This window comes from Condylura cristata, unplaced genomic scaffold (genome assembly GCF_000260355.1).
Source record: "Condylura cristata isolate star-nosed mole 26May11 unplaced genomic scaffold, ConCri1.0 scaffold00006, whole genome shotgun sequence".
Classification (NCBI taxonomy): domain Eukaryota; kingdom Metazoa; phylum Chordata; class Mammalia; order Eulipotyphla; family Talpidae; genus Condylura; species Condylura cristata.
In genome coordinates, this window is record NW_004567107.1 from 24,489,136 (window position 1) to 24,507,291 (window position 18,156).

Below are 18,156 nucleotides of genomic sequence, written 5' to 3' on the forward strand. Positions count from 1 at the left end.
CCATCATGGGCCTCATGCCGCTCACCAAGGAGGTGGCCAAGGGCAGCATCGGGCGCGGTGTGCTTCCCGCCGTGGAACTGGCCATCGAGCAGATCCGCAACGAGTCGCTCCTGCGCCCCTACTTCCTTGACCTGCGGCTCTACGACACCGAGGTGAGTGTCCAGCCGCCCTCGCTGTCGGGGCTGTGGGACGATGGGGATGGGAGTGTTGGACAGAGGAAAGCTTTGGTCTTGGACAGAGCCCCGACTGACCCGCCAGCGCCTGGGGAGGGACCGCGGACAGGTGCTCATTGCTCACCCCCGGGGTCCCGCCGGGCTTGGCCGGCTGTCACCCCTCTGTACCAAGATTTGCTGGGCATCTCCCTCCTCTGGGAGTGTGTGTGTGTGTGTGTGTGTGTGTGTGTGTGTGACTAGGTCTTTGGCCAGAGAGAGGAGTGGAGAAGGTGGGGACTGGCCCCCCAAAGGCCTGCAGTGGGTGCCCCTGCCCGGATACAGCTGGTGGGCTATGAAGTGCGTCGTGGGAGGAAGAGACGTATGTATTGACTGCAAACTGGGCCACCCGGGACCAACGTGGCCACGGGCCTGTTAGAGGGCCCCCAGGAAGGCCAAGCCGCTTGGAGGTCAGGAGGCTCCAGGACCCGAGGGGCCAGAGCGCGCTGCAAGGCTGGGCGCAAGGTGCGCGCCAGCGGCTCGGAGCCCGAACCGCGCTGGCAGGTGTCGGGCCGCCGGCTCTGCAGCGCTCTGCCTGGATGTGTCCGGCGCTGCCAGTAGCCTGAGCGGTTCCATGAGGAAATCTTCTTCCTGCACCCCAATTTAGTTACTCAGAGTGCCCCGAGCAGGTCTCGCTCTGGGTGCTCTGGGTGTCCGATCGCGTTGCTGCCTCGGCTCGGCGGCTGCAGGTGCGTTTCTCCGGGTGCGGAGTTGAAGCTCGGACTTGCCGCCTCAGCTGGCTTGCCCATCTGGCCTCTACCGAGCGTAGTCGGAACCAAAGAGCCCAGCGCTTCGCATCTCAAGTTCCTTGCGCGCGCCCTCGGCTTGGGTTTCGGCTGAAGCCCCAGAGCGGACCTTCACCGCCAGCCCGGGAGCTGGTTGCACGGAGGGGGAATAGAGAAACGATCGCTGGCGGCGCCAGGTCGGGTTTTGCGAGTTTTTCCGGACCGAGGAAGCCCCTGACGCACCGGCTGTGGCGACTGAGACGCGGCCGGAAGGGGGCAGTGATTTCCTTTGCAGTAAGCTCGGCTGGAGCCTCTTCCACCGCGCCAAACTCGGCCGAGACGCTGGGCTCGACTCTGGCTTCCCGGGGCTCCCGGGCGCTTCTGCTGGAGCCCAGGTGCAGACTCCTTCCGAGGGGGAGGGTCGCGCTGTCACCTTAATCGTGCAACCCGCCTTCTGCTTCCTTCTCAGTCTGACCCGAATTCCTCCCCCCACCCCAGTCCCCCGCCTTTTTTTGGTCCCCCAGAAATCTCCATTGCATCTTACTCCCCGCCTCCCCCTTCACTGATGAACCAGCCTGCTCTGCGCTGTAAATAAAAGGTGAAGAACGGGTGGCAGTTGGTGGCAGTGCACGCAGGCTGCTGCAAGCAGACAGGCTTCCTCAGCTCCAGGAGGATGCAAGCTGGGTGACAGAGCTAATCCGGGTGTGGAATCACTTCTGAATGAAATGCCTAGCGCCCTCATCTCGCCTGTACCTTGGAGTTCTCTGGCGTAGTCGCCAGGCACCCATAAATGGGGAGGGCAACGCAGTTATCCCGGGGCAGGTCTCTCAGCACGGTGTCTGTATGGCTTCGGTACACAGCCTTCTGGAAGGCACACACAGAGCCGGTGTTTTGGGGACAAGTCGTTTGTAGACAGGGTGGCCCTGCTGGCATCCTCACCAGTACTGTCAGCTGCACGATGATTTCCTCATCTATCTCGCCCCTTTGGAAGGCTCCGTGAAAGAGATTTCATGAGCGTCATATGAGCTTCTCGTGGCAGCACAGGGTGGGTGCTTGGTTTCAGGGTGTGGGTTGAAGCTTTTACATTTTGTTTTTCAAGTGTGTTTTGATGACTTTCTGAGTGAGAGGCCCAATGTCGAGAGGATGAGGCAGTCAGAGGCTCTTCAGTTATGGGCATAAGCAGTGGGAAGGAGGGCAGAGGGATAACTGGGCACCCAGCTGTAGCCATTTGAAGAGGAGCAGCACAGGTGTTTTGGGGTGGGTTGGACCCGCGTTCTAATGAGAAACTAGTTATGGCCCCACTGGGTGACCTTGAACTCAGTATTCAAGCTTTCCGAGCCTAGATTTACACATCTGAAAAAGTGGGACTGTCATGTGTCCTCTGCCGGGTGGTGATGCCTGCTCCAGGGAGGTGGAAAAGCTGCGATGGAAAAAGCCTTGAGCCATCGCAGGCGCAAGGGCCAGCCCGCTGTCCGACATTCCTGGAGCACGAAACATGTTTCCTGCCTCCCTTCCTTATTTGCATCTGGCGCGGTTTCGGAAGTAAGGCATTGCAACTTTAGATGTGATCGAATGGTCACAACTAAACTATGAAGGAAGACTGCTTATTTATTTTCCTTGCTTTTGAAATTCGCTGAAGAGTCAGAGAAGTAATCACCAGAAGAAAAAAAAAAAAGGAATTCTGACTTAAAGCAAATAAGTGTTATGTCCTGCCATGAGGTGTCACGTTTCCGAGAATCCCCAGGTGATATAACACTTAATTTTTTTTCAGGCCTGCGTTTAGCGTTGAGGTACTTTCTCTCTGAGCTGAAGGAAAAGGAGGGTCAGTGTGTGTAACTGCAGCAAAATCCGCAGCCATCTGAAGGGTGTTTGGGCCTGTGTTAGGATGTGCTGTCTTTGTGGATTATGTGTATTCCCTTGCCACTTGCTGGCTGTGTCATTTATTGTCTGTAGACACAAACAGGCGATGAATAGGGTGAAAGGATTTGGGTTGGCATTGTTCATATTTGTTGTCAGTCAATGGCCAGAGACTGCGTGCAGCCAGGATGGACCTTTGTCCACAGTCTTTAGGCGTTGGAGATGTAGCAAGGAGTGGGGAGATCTAATCATGGGAACAGCCTGTCTTAATGCAGGAGCCTCCTGTATTTATCCACGCTGGCCCCTAGTATAATTGGAAGAACCACAAAGCTCACTCACTCAGCGGCATGTGCTTGTAAAAATGAAACGTCCCAGCAAAGTATCTACTAGTCAGGTTGCTTTTCTCTGGTGTACTTCACTCAGCAAATATTCCTTTATATGTATCCCAAGGAGAATTGGAGTAAATAAAAACACATGCATGACAACCAAAAATACAGGTAAAAGAAAGTGTCAGAAACCATGCAGACCCATGGGAGTTCTTGAACCAGTAACCTGGGCTAAGACGGTTATTGCATTCTTGACCGTTAAATTTTAGATCAGAGCTTCCTGGCAGTCAAGGTAAAAAGGTAAACATGATAAGTTATATTACATGTTTGACTGACTGTGAAGGACAAGGTCTTTTAAAGAGGTTTTGCAGGAGATTTAGAAATGCTTTTCATGTAATTGTTTCTCAGTCCTTGGTTGTCACACTAATAAAATTAAGTAATCTCCCAGAATTGAGTTTAAAAAAATGTTGTCCTTCTGATTTGATTAAAGTAATGTTCATTTTAGAAAAAATTGCAAATTATATGGAAACATTAAGACAAATAATTGCACATAAGCCACCTACACAAAGATAATTACATTTAATAGCATTATTCCTTTCCAATTGCCACTGTTTATTATTTTGCATACTTGCGATCTTACTCTTTTGCTCTTTTATGCTTTGTTTCATTCAGTCAGCGTTACATTATGGATATTTGCCATGTCCTCACACCCTCTTGGTAAAGATTTTTAGCAGATGTATGAGTTGTAGCACTAGACCATCAGTATTTAATCTTTCTCCTGCTGTTAACTGTGTTTTCTCCACACTATTATTTTAAAACATTCTGTAATAAATTTGGGAAAGCTCAGTGAGCCAAAGAGTACATTACAGGCGGCCCCTCTCGGGAGGCCCACCCAGATGCAAGGGTCCAGCTTAGAAAACTCAAAGAAGCCTACTGATTGGCGTGAAGGCCCCTACACTGAGGAGCTTTGCCAAATAGCTATTCTTTCGTTCACTGGACTTTTCACCAAACTTTCCAAGGAGACCTGTGCTCAGCTCGGCAGGTGTTAATTGAGTACCTACTGCAATCTCTAGTGCTGCAGGGAGGAGTGAAGTCCAGCCCCAAGGTCCAGGAGCAGCTGTTGCAGAGGGGAGAACGAGGCGGGCATGAGGTCATCATTTTCAACACAAGGCAGAAAGTGATGGTGGCCTTGGCTGCATGAGTCTGTGAATAGACTAAACACTGAATCATACACTTAAAAAAAGAGAATTTGATGGTGGGCAAATTGTCTCTCAGTACAGCTCTTCTTAGAAGCGAAAAGAGAGCAAAAGAACTTTTTAGGAACAGCCTCCCTTTTTTGTGATGTAGCGCCATGCTCCTGCATACCTGGCCCTGAGTAGGTGTGCTGCTTAGAACTCTTGTTGTGGGTGAGGAAAGCCCGACTTTATGGTTTTTTTACAACTTAAGAAAACCTGAGGTGTGCTGTGTCCAGGCATGGCTGAATCCAGGGACTCTAATGATATCTTTGAAAGCAACTCCTGTGTTTCTCATCCCTAATTCCCTACGTGTCCAGCTTTGCTCTCTGGCTGGCTTCCTTCCGTGGCAGCACGATCACCCCCAGCAGCTGCAGGTTTACACACTCCCAATTTAGAAACCAGTACGAAGAGCGTTTCAGCAAAAATCCTAAGGTCAGCTCTCACTGGGTCATAGGTCCATCCCGGAGCCAATCACATGACTGTGCTGTGCAAGGGGCATCTGCCGGTCCCTCCTGGTGCAAAGGGGGAGATGAGGTCATCCCCGACAACCACATGCAGTAGAGAAGTGTATCCTCGAAGGACATCAGAGGCTATTAAAGCCACAGTAGACGACGGCTCTGATCGCAGGTATCCATAAAAGCAGGTATTTGGGAAATGCTAAATTCAAGGAAGAAACCATGGACGCCAGGGCATGAAGAGAAAGGGAAGAACAGGTCCAGATCCGATGTGGAGGAGGGGAGCCGGGGTGGCACATAGGTTCAACGTTGGCAGAGAGGAACTAGGCCTCTGGGAAATGCAGGCTGGGTCCTAGGAGCAAAGGGTAGAGGCAACAAAGTGTGAGTTTTGTCTGGGCACACTGACCTGTATGTTCTTACCTGATTGCAGGGTTTCTGGAGAGAGCAGGGTGGTGGTGGGTGTGGAAGGCTTCAAATGTCACTTCAAGAAGTCAGCTTTATTCTGGAGCTTCGAGGAGCCACGGGAGATTTTTTTTCTTTCTTTATAATATAATAGTTTATTTTTACATTTTTTTTCCCATCTCACTTGTAATCCCCATGGGTTTCTCATCACCAAATCACCCATGTGCCATCACCATAGTCCCGTGCACTTCCCGTCCCTCCCACCCCACTCCCCTTTTTTGAACCCATTCCCCACAGAAGATTTTTTTTAAAAGGATTTATTTACCTATGCTTACAAAACTGAGGAACAGGCCAGAGTTGTGGTGGGCGAGAGGCTTCACCAGAGACAGAGTGGGGAGCAAAACAGGCAGATCGACAAAGTACACTGCTGAGGGGAGCAGCGGGCGGGTCAGGAGAGGTCTGCTGCACCATGTGGGTCACCTCCCTCCCCAGGGATCGAACTCATGCTGCAGTGGCTTCATAGAGCCTCATAGTGCGGTGCTTTAACCCGTTGCACCAGCAGGGAGGGCCCAGGGGAGATTTTTAAAACGTGGATGTGACATGATTGGGGACAGGAGGAATGTGGGGCTGGAGTTCAGACAGATGAGTCTGAGCCAGAGAGCCCAGAAACCTGTTGTCAGCAAAGGGGAGCCTCAGGGGCAGAGCTGGAGGCTTTGTGGGGTGATGGGAAGGGGGTGGGCAGAGCCGAGGCCTGACAGGATGCCTCGGCAGGAAGGCAGTGGAGAGGGAACCATGGGGCCAAGGGCGACCTGACAGGCCAGATGGTCACTATGGGGGGGTGAGGAGAGAGCACCCTGCAGGGTCCAAGTGGGTGGCACAGGTCCTCTCCTCAGCCCCTGCCCTGTGCAGCTGAGTGGCTCGTGTCCCCACTGGGTACCGCTTAGTGCCATGGGCAAGCTCCTTTGTCTCCGTTTCTTCATCTAGAAGATGGGCTGGCATGCCAGCTGCTTTCCTGGGTGTGTGGGGGCCAGATGAGCCCCTCCAGGAACAGCAGTCAGACACTGCCTTTTCCTCTGCAAGTTCTCACTCAGTACTGACTGTCACATGGTCCCCATGGTCATTCTTCCCATACGCGTGTCAGCGATCGCGCGGACCTCACAGGGCTGTTATGAGGAGTAAATGCAACGAAGGTGGAACCTCACGTTGTTGTAATTCTAGTGCAGTGTTATCTGTTATTTGTTCCCGGTTCTGTGTTGCTGAGAGGGGTGTTGGAGGAGGGTGCAAACACTGAGGTCTTTATTAACATGAACCTCCCAACTCATCTCCATTCTGTGCCTGTGGTGTAAGCCATATTGGTCCCGTTAGCCCCCACTGGCGTGTAGCTGTGTGACGGCCGGAACAGTCTGCTTCCCCAGGGTCTTACAGGGCCTGACATGCAGCGGGCCAAAGTCTCGGCCAATAAAGTAAATCTGTTTTTGAGCAGACAGTGGCTTGTCTGGATCACTTCCCCAAGGTCTAGGAAGCCCCATCGTCACATCACCACTGGACTAACGTGACCCCCGACAGCAGAATGAAGTTGGGTGCTGAGCTGCGTGTTCCACCAGTATCAGCGTCTGTGCGTCCCTCAAATGAGCGCAATGCCAATGGCCATGCCAGCCCCCGCCAGTCCCTAGGCTTGATCAGGCACCCATGAGTTGGTGAGTGAAACTAACATCAGGAACTGTTCAGTATTTGGGCTAAGAGCTGTAACTTGATCTTCTTCATGCCCGTGGCTTCCCCTCTTTATGGGCACAGAGTAACATCAGCTTCATACAAAGATCTGAGACCCAGCAGGGAGGTGAACAAGCTGGAAGTGTGAGTGGTGTAAGAGAACAAATACAGGTACAGATTTATGTCATTTATTAGTCAGGATGGACTAGGCTATGCCGCATTAACAAACAAATCCCGAGATGACTATTGACTTGCTGAACACACTTCAGTGGATAATGCAGCTCCCCCAAAGTCCAGAGTCAGGGTCCTCGTAGGTGGCTCTCGAAGTAATCCAGGCTGCTTTTGTCTGTGACTCTTCCTTCTCATGCAGGGAGGAATCCATGGGGGAAGGCATTTGATTGTAGGCCATCTTTACTTGGAAGTGACCCATATTCTTTCTATTTATATTTTATCACTCAGAATCATCACTGGTCAGTTCAGAGGTGTCTGGGGTGTGTGGAGGAGCACATGGATGTCATGGGCACTTGTCATTATAGAGTTCTTGGGGGTAATGCCTGTGGAAGACAGAGGGGAGGAAGGGACCCTTGGCCATGGTGCTGTTCTGACATCTAAGAAAGGAGAGGAGGGAGGAAGGAGAATTGGGTGGACGTGTCTAAGACTGAGGTGCAACTCGAAGAAACTCAGACAGCCTGATGGGAACTCCATAGCAAAGATTGCCCGTCACAGGGGTCCCACTTTGGTCCCAAAGGACCAGACTTGAGGATGTCTGCCTTGGTCCTTTAAAATTAGGCATTGACTGCAGACTACCTGGGAGAGATTGTGTCTTTTGCTTAAATGATACAGGGGGGTCTAGGGAGCTACAGCTGGAGGCTTTAGCAGACTGCTCCCTTCCTTTGAGGTCCTTCTTTCAGAGTAGAACTGAGGAGTCTACCCAGGTGACCGGTGGCCCCAGCCACTCCCTGCTTCTGTTTCAGTGCTCTACTGCTTCCAGCTCAGGCTGTGAGAACTGTTGGCACGTCCTATTCTAGGCTCTCGGGTACAGAGATATATGTGACAGAGCCCCCATGCTTGAGGGGCTCACTGTCTACACTGGTATCAAGACAGACAGAAGCCATCCCGTGTAATGACCCAACCCCTGTAGGGAACAACGGGGGCAGGGAGGAGGCTGGGAAAGGCACCCCCTTCTCAAGGCATCTGCTTGGTCCTTCCCCATATTGTCTGGGAATGAAATGAAAGTGACCTCACAGCTCACTTCTTTGGTTGTTTATTTTGGTTCCAGGAAGCTGAGAAAGTTAAATGGCAGCATTTACCAGTGAACATCTGCATTCACCTGCTCCTTTATTTTATCCCTACTTTCTATGCTTAGGTAACAAGGTGCAGCAAGGCTGGTGAGGTGCCTTCCTCTATGTACCTTTTCAGGCAGGAGCAGGTGTGCCAGGCTGAATATGGGCGACAGCGAGCCCCATGGGGTCCCCGCTGAAACTCTCGATTTTGCTATGAGGCTACCTGCTGAGACCACAGGGAAGTCTTTGCTCCTCTCTGGGAATTTCAGCACAGACTGAGGATCTATGCTCCATTGTAAGCACTGTGAGGGCAGGCACTGGGTATGTCTGACTCCCTGTGGTTCCTCCAGGCACCATCTCGGGGCCAGGCACAGGGCAGGAGTTCAATAAATATTTATGGATGAAACAGATAAAAGGCTGGAAACCAGCTCCCCCATTCTAAGAGGATTAATAGTTGTAGTTTTAGCACATTGGAGAAATGCTTGCTTGGGATGTCAAACCATGGGGGTGAGCTTTCTGCTTGCTCTTTATTCATTCATCAGTGCCTTGTGGGGCCCTGTAGTTGGGGGAGTACAAAGGGCCAACATTTGTCAGATGTTCCAATAGGAGATGATATGCAAAGCTAACATCAGTCTCCTCTCCCCTGACAAATGTGTACCCATCCTCCAGTGTGTATGAGCACCTTGGGAAGAAATCCTTCCCAGCATCTGAGAAGTATTATGGTTTTAGGGGATGAGGTCATTGGAGCAACACTTTAACCAGCAGTTGGTGTGCGTAAGAATCAGGTTCTGATCTCCCACTCCCACCTCCAGGGAGGCAGTGTGAGAGCCCCGTTGAGGCAAGTCTGTGCTCTGATCCTGGAAGAAATTACGGGAATAAACCAAGCCATCTGCTGGGTGAGCAGGTGGTCTGGCTCAGGTATGGGCTCAGTGAACAAAGAGTGGCCTGGAATCCCCCGAGCAGCAGGACTTATTCCAGGTTCCCTGCTTGGGGTTGGGTGCATCTGTGTGTGAGCCAGTGACCAGGGCTTACTAGGACCTGGGCAAACTCAGACGGCAGGTGGCCAGCTCCCTGATCTGGTGTTGGCTTAGACCCTCCAATCAGATAACCGAGTTTATTAGACTCATGTACAAAAGTAACAAACTTGGTTACAAGCTGCAGTCTGAGGGTCTGAGTGCTTGTTTGAGTAAAGGGCACATATGTTGTGGTTCTTTTGGGGAAGGACGGAGGGATTCTTTTGTCAATTTTCTACTTTTCCAGTCTTCTTTGAACAGTCTAGATTGCTGGAAGGATGAAGTGTCATTGTCATCTAGAAAATTAGTGGTAGATCCAAAGTACTGAGTAAATGGGTTCATCTGTCTTCATCAGTGCCCACGTTCCACAGCTGCTGGCCGAGCAGACCCCGTCGCCTGCCATTTGGCAAGGACACCATCAGTCACCGTTGAGATAAAATCTAGCCAAGGAAGGACTTTGCGGAGTGATGCATTATTGCTGTTCTCGTGGCGCGGGGTCAGGCAGTGGCAGAGAGAAAACGATATTTTCACACTCTGTTCATGATCCACTTGACTTTGTTCAGAGGGAACCGATTTTGAAAGCAACAGCCGTCCTTGTAATAATCATTGTATTATCCAAATCACTTTGTTTCTAGAACTACCCTTTCACTGAAGCTTTTCTGCGAAATACCCAGAATGGTTTCAGGGATTTAACTGGCAGGCAGGGACCCAGAGGCCCGCTCCAGGGCATGTAATCAGACGTGTTTTGATGCTCCCGCCCAGCTCTGCTCAGAGTGCGTGGACTTTGATAGAAGGAGAACTGACTCCTCTACCAGCCCCTCAACGTACTCTCTGGGTGCCTGACCAGCCCTCTGAGCTCCTGGCGGGACACTGAGTTCTAGAAACATCAGGAAGCCCTTAGAGAACTTCTGATGGCCAAAGGAAAAGGGATGGCTACATTTCATTGAGAGCCTTTAGGTGGCGGCCAAGAGAATGTGTGGAGGACAACAGCAACGGCTCACCTTTACCTGTGCCTGGCGTGAGTCATCCCTAGGCCAAGTGCTTTCCCTTAGTCGCTCATTTAATCCTCATACAGTCTGATGCGATGGCTGCTGTTGCCATCTGCTCTGTACAGAGGAGGCTGAGGGAGGCTAAGTGACCACTTAACATCGCACCCAACCAAGAGATGAGCTGCGTTTCGATCTGGATGGTCTGACTTTGATCTCTGCAGTGCACGCATCAAGTGAGCCGCATCTTCATGCAGTCAGTGATCGTCTCCCATATAAAGCAGGTGGCACGTATTGCCGGCGGCTGCTGCTATTTTTTGGGGTGAGTTTTACCCAACTGTGCGGTCCTCCCCCTAACTCAGCCCCGCCCTCCCAGGCCTGCCCTTCTACCCCCCCCCCACACACACACAGCCGGCGTTTGTTCTCTGCTGACTTCAGCATGTCTGTCTACACACCTGGCTCACACAGATTGCAGTCTGCTCCCTGTGCACCTGCATAACTTGTCATCTCCTGAGGTGTTTACTCATGGGGTGTGTGTCTCTCGTGTTAGACTCTGTCATCTCCAGGACAGTGGTGGTGCTTCCTGTATCCATGTAGCTCGTACTAAGGACCTGCTCGTGCCAGACCTACTCGGAGGATGGTGATTTAAGTGGCCTGTGGAGATAAACCCAAAACAGCTCCTCTCTCAGTGTTCCACGGAGTCATTACCATCACCACTGTCCTTACCCTGCTAGACCATGGGGCTCCAGGGTGCCTGCAGGGCATGTCCCCAGGTACACAGGGTTACTAGGGCTACGGACTCAGCTCTCTGGTCAGGTGACCATCCTGTTTGACACCCACAGGGACTCACTGCTATGCGGGGGGTGGGAACAAAAGTCCCTGTGACCTTACAAGTCTCCCCGGCCCACACTCCTGTTTCACTGTTGACCGCTTCCCTCTCTCTCTGGGCCCAGATGCATGGTCTTTTCAGCTTCTCAGGTGCGTGTGTAAGCTGGGCATGGTGCTCAGCGCTTTCACTGTGCAACGGAAGTGGCAAGGCACAGAAGAAAGAGCTTGGTTTTTCCAGTGGGAGAGGCCCGGTGGGACTAGGCCCACTGGCTGACCTTGGGGAGTTAGTTCTTTTTCTTTTTCTTTTTTTTTTTTTTAAAGATTTCTTTATTCGTACAGAACTGGGATACAGGCCAAAGATGTGGAGGGTGAGAGGATTCACCAGGGACAGAGTGGGGAGCAGAACAAGCAGATCGGTGAAGTACACTGTTGAGGGGAGCAGCGGGCGGGTCAGGAGAGGTCTGCCATGCCATGTGGGTCACCTCTGGGGCTGGGTATCAAAGCGGCTGCAGCTAGCTTGCAGTACTGCATCCTAACCCAGCAGGGAGGGCCTAGTTCTTTTTTATTTTAAGATTTATTTTATTTATGCACATAAGAGCTGGGGTGTAGGCCAGAGGTGCAGAGGATGAGAGGATTCACCAGAGACAGAGAGACAGAGTAGGGAACAGGACAGGCTGACTGAGGAAGTACACTGCTGAGGAAGCAATGGGGTGGAACAGGAGAGGTCTGCTGCACCATGTGGGTCAACTCCCTAGCTAGGAATCGAACTTGTGCTGCAGTGACTGGCTGGATAGTGCTGAGACTTAACCCCTTGCTCTACCAGCAAGGACCTTTTTCATGTAGTTCTTATAATAACCATGTTTAGTAGATATCAATTAAACAACAAGAATTACAAGTTTTGCACAATTCTGGACTTTACCGTTCCCTCCAAATGCATCTTCAGGCAACAACCTGGTAGGAGGGGAGTCCTCCTGTTGGCCCCCTTTACAACGGAGTTCGGGGCACAGAGCAATGAGGCCTGGGGAGCAGAGGCCAACTTAGCCCTTTACAGTACTCAGAGCTGCTCATCAACTCCAGCTAGCCAGCTGGGGTCTGTGGTCCTACACTCCTGTATGGGTTCACAGGGACACTGCTGGAAGTCAGGGAGTCATCCATCATGACTATTTGTGAAGGCCCTTCACGCAAGTCCCGGAGACGGCGGAACAGTTACAGATGGTGCAGTGTGTCATTCGGCATTAGCAGCTTCACAAATGATAAAGTGCTCCCGAATTCATCCTCCTAAGCACTCGGGAAGGGCTGTCAGAGGTGGCCACTCATGGGAACGAGGTGGGTGCACAGCACCCTAGAGTGTGGGCCAGTATCTGTGCTAGGGGGCCACCGTCAGCCTGCACACAGGGGAGGTGACCATGTGCCAGACCTCGAATCCATTCAGGGTCAAGTACGCCAGGCTGTGGACATCTGAACATGACTTGGGTGTGACAGAGCAGTGTGGGCAGCTCACCTGTGAGCAGGTGGCCTGGTGGAAAGCTTCAGGGTGGACACTGGCTATGTGGTGTGGGGCTGCTGGGCCACCGCTTTGCAGCTGTGTTCATTTAAAACAAGCCACTTGGTCTCCTGCACCCCAGTGCACCTGTCCATGCCATGGTGATTATCAAAGGACTAACTTCTGGGGCAGTTATACAAATAGATCAGTTAAAATTTGTTGAAAACTTCAACCACTGCCTGATACGTAGTGAGTGCTCAGAAAGGTGTTTGTTAAATAAAATGAAAAATATGAGGCCAGTTTGCATGATATTCTTAGCAGAGGGATGAGGAATGTCACAGCAGCACAAAGAGGACACAATGACTTCTTGCTGGGTGGAATCTGGGAGGGCTTCATGGAGCTGATGGCCTTTGAGGTGGCCTTGAAGTATAGAAGGTGAGAGTGTGGGGAGCCCTCCCCTCCACCCCACGTGGGGGGAGGGAACTCTGCCAGCACAGGTTGGGAGGCAGAACTCTTAGGAGGTAATGCTTAGCTATTCAGACGTGGCAGGCACACAGGTGGCCCACCACACGAAACATGGTGAGAGAGCAGAGAGATCTGGAAAAACAGCCACCTTCAGCTCTGCAGTGTCTAAAGGATATATATTTTAAAAGATTCATTTATTTATGCATACAGAACTGGGGTGCAAGCCAGAGGTTCAGGGACGGTGAAAGGACTCACCAGAGACAGAGTGGGGAACAGAACAGGCAGATCGACAAAGTACACTGCTGAGAGGAGCAGTGGGAGGGCCAGAAGAGGTCTGTCATGCCATGTGGGTCACCTCTGGGGCTGGGGATCGAACTCACACTGAAGCGGCTGCGGCCAGTTACAGTGCTGCATCCTAACCTGTTGTGCCACCAGGGAGGGCCTAAAGGGTATTTTTTAATCAATGGCCACTGCAGGCCCTGCGAAGTCCTGTCTTCTGGAACCTGGTGTCAGCTCGACACCTGCTGGCTAACACTGGAGGATGCAGCCCCACACTCCCTAGAGCTGGACAGAGTCACCTCCAGGCACAGCACTACAACAGGACACTGGGGGAGGGAGCAGGTGGACCCGGTGGATTTGGAGGTACCTCTTGGCTTTGCTGCTTAGTGTGGTCCTGGGCCAGCTCCTAACCCATTCAGCTTGTCCTTCCACCTGCACAGCAGGCATGTGGGTACCTGTTTGGCAGAGCGGTCAAATGAGAGGTAAATGCTCCAGAAAGACCCAGCTGACGCTGAGCACATGATGAGATCCTGAGACCCTCGAAGGGGAGTAGGCCCAGCCTTATCTGACACCACTTAGATTCAGGAGTGAGTGTGCCATGAGACCAATCTAATTTTAACCATCGAAAAATGACTCAGGGTCTGAAGAGGCCAGGGAGTGATTTCAGAGCTTACTCCAAGTTGGGCCTGGAGGTGGACGTAATAGAAGCAATCAGCTTCACGTTTCTCTTAATGACTTTCTTGATGAAGAAGCAGAGAGTAGCAGTGATGCGTGCTGGAATAACTGTCACAGGGCCTCGGCGGCCAGAAGCCAGGTTGGCAGGCCAGGCCGTGCGGTCTGAGGACAGAAGGCTGGCACTGACACCCAGGCCCTTGTGCCAGGCTGATGGGCAGCCAGTCTGACTGTAAAGGTTCCCCTTTTTGTCATAAGGTGAGCCCCACTGTGCTGGTTCTGGGGGACAGGGTCCCTGCTAAGGATTGGACCGTCCCACACTCCCCTAAAAGGACAGATTCTAGGATTGAGATGGAAAAGGTCCTGGTGGCCGCTGTCATTTGGGGTCTGGTGATTGAACAGACCATCGAGTGAAGAAGGCGTTCTTGGTGCCCACCTGGAATGCGGAATGGATTTCCTTTCACGATCTGCCAGGTTAAAGCCCTTTTATAGTCCCCACCGATAGCTACTTTCTGAGCACTGATGGGCCACTCCTGAAACCCATTTGGATGGAAGAGATTTTTTAACAGAGCAATACAGTGGTTTTCTCGCATCCGCTGATAAAGAAGCTGATGTATAAAGACTAAATTGGATTTTTACCAGGAAGGACACCACTCCAGGTGTTTAGAGAAAGAGCATTGTAATGGCTTAGGAGCGCCTGCAGGAAAGGGAACGGATATGTTCAGAATACAGGCCTGGGTCTTGGAAGGCTGAACCCCAGGGCGTTTCTATGGAAATTGGTGAATTGCTCTCAGAACCTTGGTTTCCTTATCTGTGAAATGGGGAAGACAACTGTTCCATCTTTCCTCCCAGGGGGACTTTAGCTTAAATCAGATAATGATACTGGAAGGTGTTTGAGAAAAATGCAGAAAGGAATATCTGGGTTCTTGAGTGTGTCTGGGAGAGAGCCCTACTGTTGAGACAGCGTCTAAAAGGGGGAATCATGAAAGCCATGGAAAGGGCAGTGTTGGGGACTAAAGTATGTCTCACGTTTGGGGAGGAAATTGGGTAGCACTGTAAAGATTAAGCTATTCTGGTTTCTAAGTCAAAATTCAGGGCAGAAAATGGGTAGCTGGCTGGATTCTTTCATCTTGGATAAGACAGAAATCACAATGTCAGTGGAGATTTAAGACCTGCCGGAACAAACAAATCTAGCCCCCAAAAAAGATTTTCTTAAGTGGTTTGGATGTAAGAAGCCAGTTTAAAAGCCTTCAAGTCCTTGGATGGAAGAAATAATCATAACTGACATAGGAGTGTCAGGAAGAACCGCCACCCTGCTGCCTCGTCAGGCTGCCTCCATTTGTGTAAGCTCCTCCAGGGTCCTGGGCCCAGGGTCCTGGTGTACTGTCTGTACTGGGTGTCCAGGGGCAAGAGTGAACCCACCAAGGTGAAACTCTCCACTGTTGGCACCACCGGCTTTGTCACTGACAAAGGTAGCCACAGGTAGCCACTCTGTTCTGGCCACTTCCTGGGAGAGAGGCTCCCACCAGCACCCCTTTATCCTGTTTCATTTTCAGCCAAGATCTGAACAGACTGGGAATGATATTTTGAAAGAGAGACATACCACATTCCCGTAACTTTTATTTATGCTATAATCACCCTGTTTTATTGTTGTTAGCGCTTACGAGGTCTACCTTATGAATGAAACTTTAGCATACGTTGGAGTGTATAGGAAAAAGAGCATATTTTGTGTGCAGTACCATTTGGGGTTCCAGGCCTCCACTGGGGGTCTTGGAAACTATCCCCTGTGGATAAGAGGGTTCTACTGTACTTCTCACTAATGTCTTATGAGGTAAGCTTATTAGTACCACTTTTCATGTGAGAAAACTGAGGCACAGAGAGGTTCAAGAATCTTCCCAAGCTAAATGGCTAGCAATTGGCTAATCTGAGCTCAAGCAGTGTGGTTCCAGGGCTCACATCCCTAAGCATTGTGTGCCACTGTCTCTGTGTGTCTGGTTTTCAAGGGCTCCTCAAAAAAATCAAGGGGTCTGGTCACCTGCCTTCCCATAGATAATATTATCCTTATTTTACAGATGTGTGAACTGAGACTCAGTGCGATAGACAAAATGTTTGTGTCTCCAGCCTCCCAATTTGCATGTTAAATCCTGACCCCAAACAAGACAGTGTTAGAAGCTGGGACCTTTAGGAGGCAATTAGGTCTTGAGGGTGGTGTTCTCATGACTGGGGTTAGTGCCCTTATGAAAACCTCCAGAGCTTTCACTTGTCCCTCCTCCCACAGTGGTTACAGTGGAGAGGGCCGTCGGCAAACCAGGAGACGGGTTCTCATCAGATGTGGAATCTGCCAGGGTCTTGACCTTGTCTGCTTCTAGAATTATGAGCAATACATTTCTGTTGTTTGTAAGTTACCAGTCTATGGTAATTTTAGAGCAGCCAAAATATGCTAAGACCCTGAGAAGACAGGAGATTTGACTTGCTAACGCCACCCAGTGGGGCCACTGGAGGGCAGGACTGCATCTGGTCTTCATGACAATAAGGTCTTCCTCTGGACGTAGGTCTGTGTTTCCTAATCCTGAGAGCACAAGCTCAGTACCCGCATCTGGCTTATGGTAAGCTCTCCCTTCTCACCCCTACCACACTTTGCACAGTTGCCGTCTCAAACCTGCAGATTCTTCCCTTGTTGCTGTTCCTACCTACTGCCCAGGCCTTCTTCCATGTGTCCTTTTCCATCTGTCCACAGACAGCTGCAGGAAGGTTAACAGGTGGGTTGGCAGAAAGCTTCACTGGCTGTAACTCCAGTGCGGGTGCTCAGAGTGGGATCTGGAAATTAGAGACAGAAGCAGTGATCGATCACTGGGGTCTCTGAATTCCCCAAACACATGCCCTGCTGCACTGACCTCACTTACTCTGTTGAGAAAGTCATCAGGCTGGCTAGGTCAGGGGAGCCAGTAGGTGTGAACCCTATGGAGGAATTTGACCGAATCTTGTGTAACTTGAACCGATAGAGAAGATGGCCCATTTGGGTACGTGTGCTAATTGAATCTCAGAGCCCCAAAGCGCTGATCTGTAAGTAGTGTGTGGGGGCTGTCCACACGACTCTTCTTGGCCTGGTCCTTTACATTGTGTGTGTAATTTATGTATGTATGTAACTTTGTATATGTAGATATGTACCAAATACGTATATAAGTATAATTTGTATATGCATATATACAAGGTACATATTCTTTTATAATTGATGACTTGAACAAGGTCCCAGAATTGGTCAAATTTTGCTGATGATGTCAAGCTAGGAGGATTAGAGAATATTTTAAATGGTAGGGCCAGAAAACAAATTTCCTCTTATAACATTCATGATTAGCATACACACACCCCATTTGCTCCAGGAATCCAGTTACTTTTTCAGACTCACTGTGTGATCTACCACTCCTGTTCAGAAAGTCAACTGCAAAAGGACAGGACAGAGCTGATGGGACGTAGAAGAAGTCACTCCGGAGTGACGGACCAGTGGGGCCCACTGCTCAATGCATGTGCTGATGGGAGCTCAGTCTGTTTGGGGCATGCCCAGGTCCGCTGAGAAGGAGACCTCTTTCAGCGTGTGTGCGGGGAAAGGAGCTGGCAGTGAGACCTCAAAGATGGCCACAGACTGAGGCAAAGCTCCTGTTGGCGACCTTGGTGCGGTCTCAGGTGCTGTTCCCCCTTGTCTCTCTCTCTGTCCGCCCACTGCAGAGTAGGCACTGCTGGGCATCGGTGGGCAGAACCACGAGGTCCCTGTGCTGAGGGAGCTGGCCATCCAGTGGCTTTCTGCAATGTGTAGCTGGTGCTGGGGGTCTCACACGGGATGATGCTCTCACACGGGTGGTGAGAAATTTGTCATTTTGAGGTAGGCAGCTTCGGAGCCAGGAGAGAACAGCACAGGTGAGAACAGAGAAGCCAGGAGTGACAGACTGTGCTGCTGAAGAGCTCCATCTGCCTTGAGGTGTGGTTTGGGTAAGGGGTCTGGAGGAGGGAGTTTCATGCTCAACCACAGATTTCATTTTCACCCTGTATCATAGTGTATTGTAGAATACACTTGGTTCTGATCTTTTAGGGTAGGTACATTATCTTAGAATCACAAATCGCCTTTCCCAGAATGAAGACAAATGTACCGAGGAATCAATAGATATCGTTGACTACCATGAGCAATTTTTGTTGGGGGACTTGAGTCAGTATCATGCCGCTGAGTTGTCTCTCT

The 18,156-nt window shown here is 50.8% G+C and overlaps 1 protein-coding gene across 1 annotated transcript in view; it reads left to right on the forward strand.

Annotated features, from left to right (window-relative positions):
* The window catches only part of GABBR2 (gamma-aminobutyric acid (GABA) B receptor, 2), a 328,099-nt gene continuing 309,943 nt past the window's right edge, over nucleotides 1-18,156 (forward strand). Inside the window, exon 1 of the mRNA XM_004677485.1 lies at nucleotides 1-152. Coding sequence (XP_004677542.1) covers nucleotides 6-152 — 147 coding nt within the window. The 5' untranslated portion in view covers nucleotides 1-5. The remainder of the gene's footprint in view (nucleotides 153-18,156) is intronic.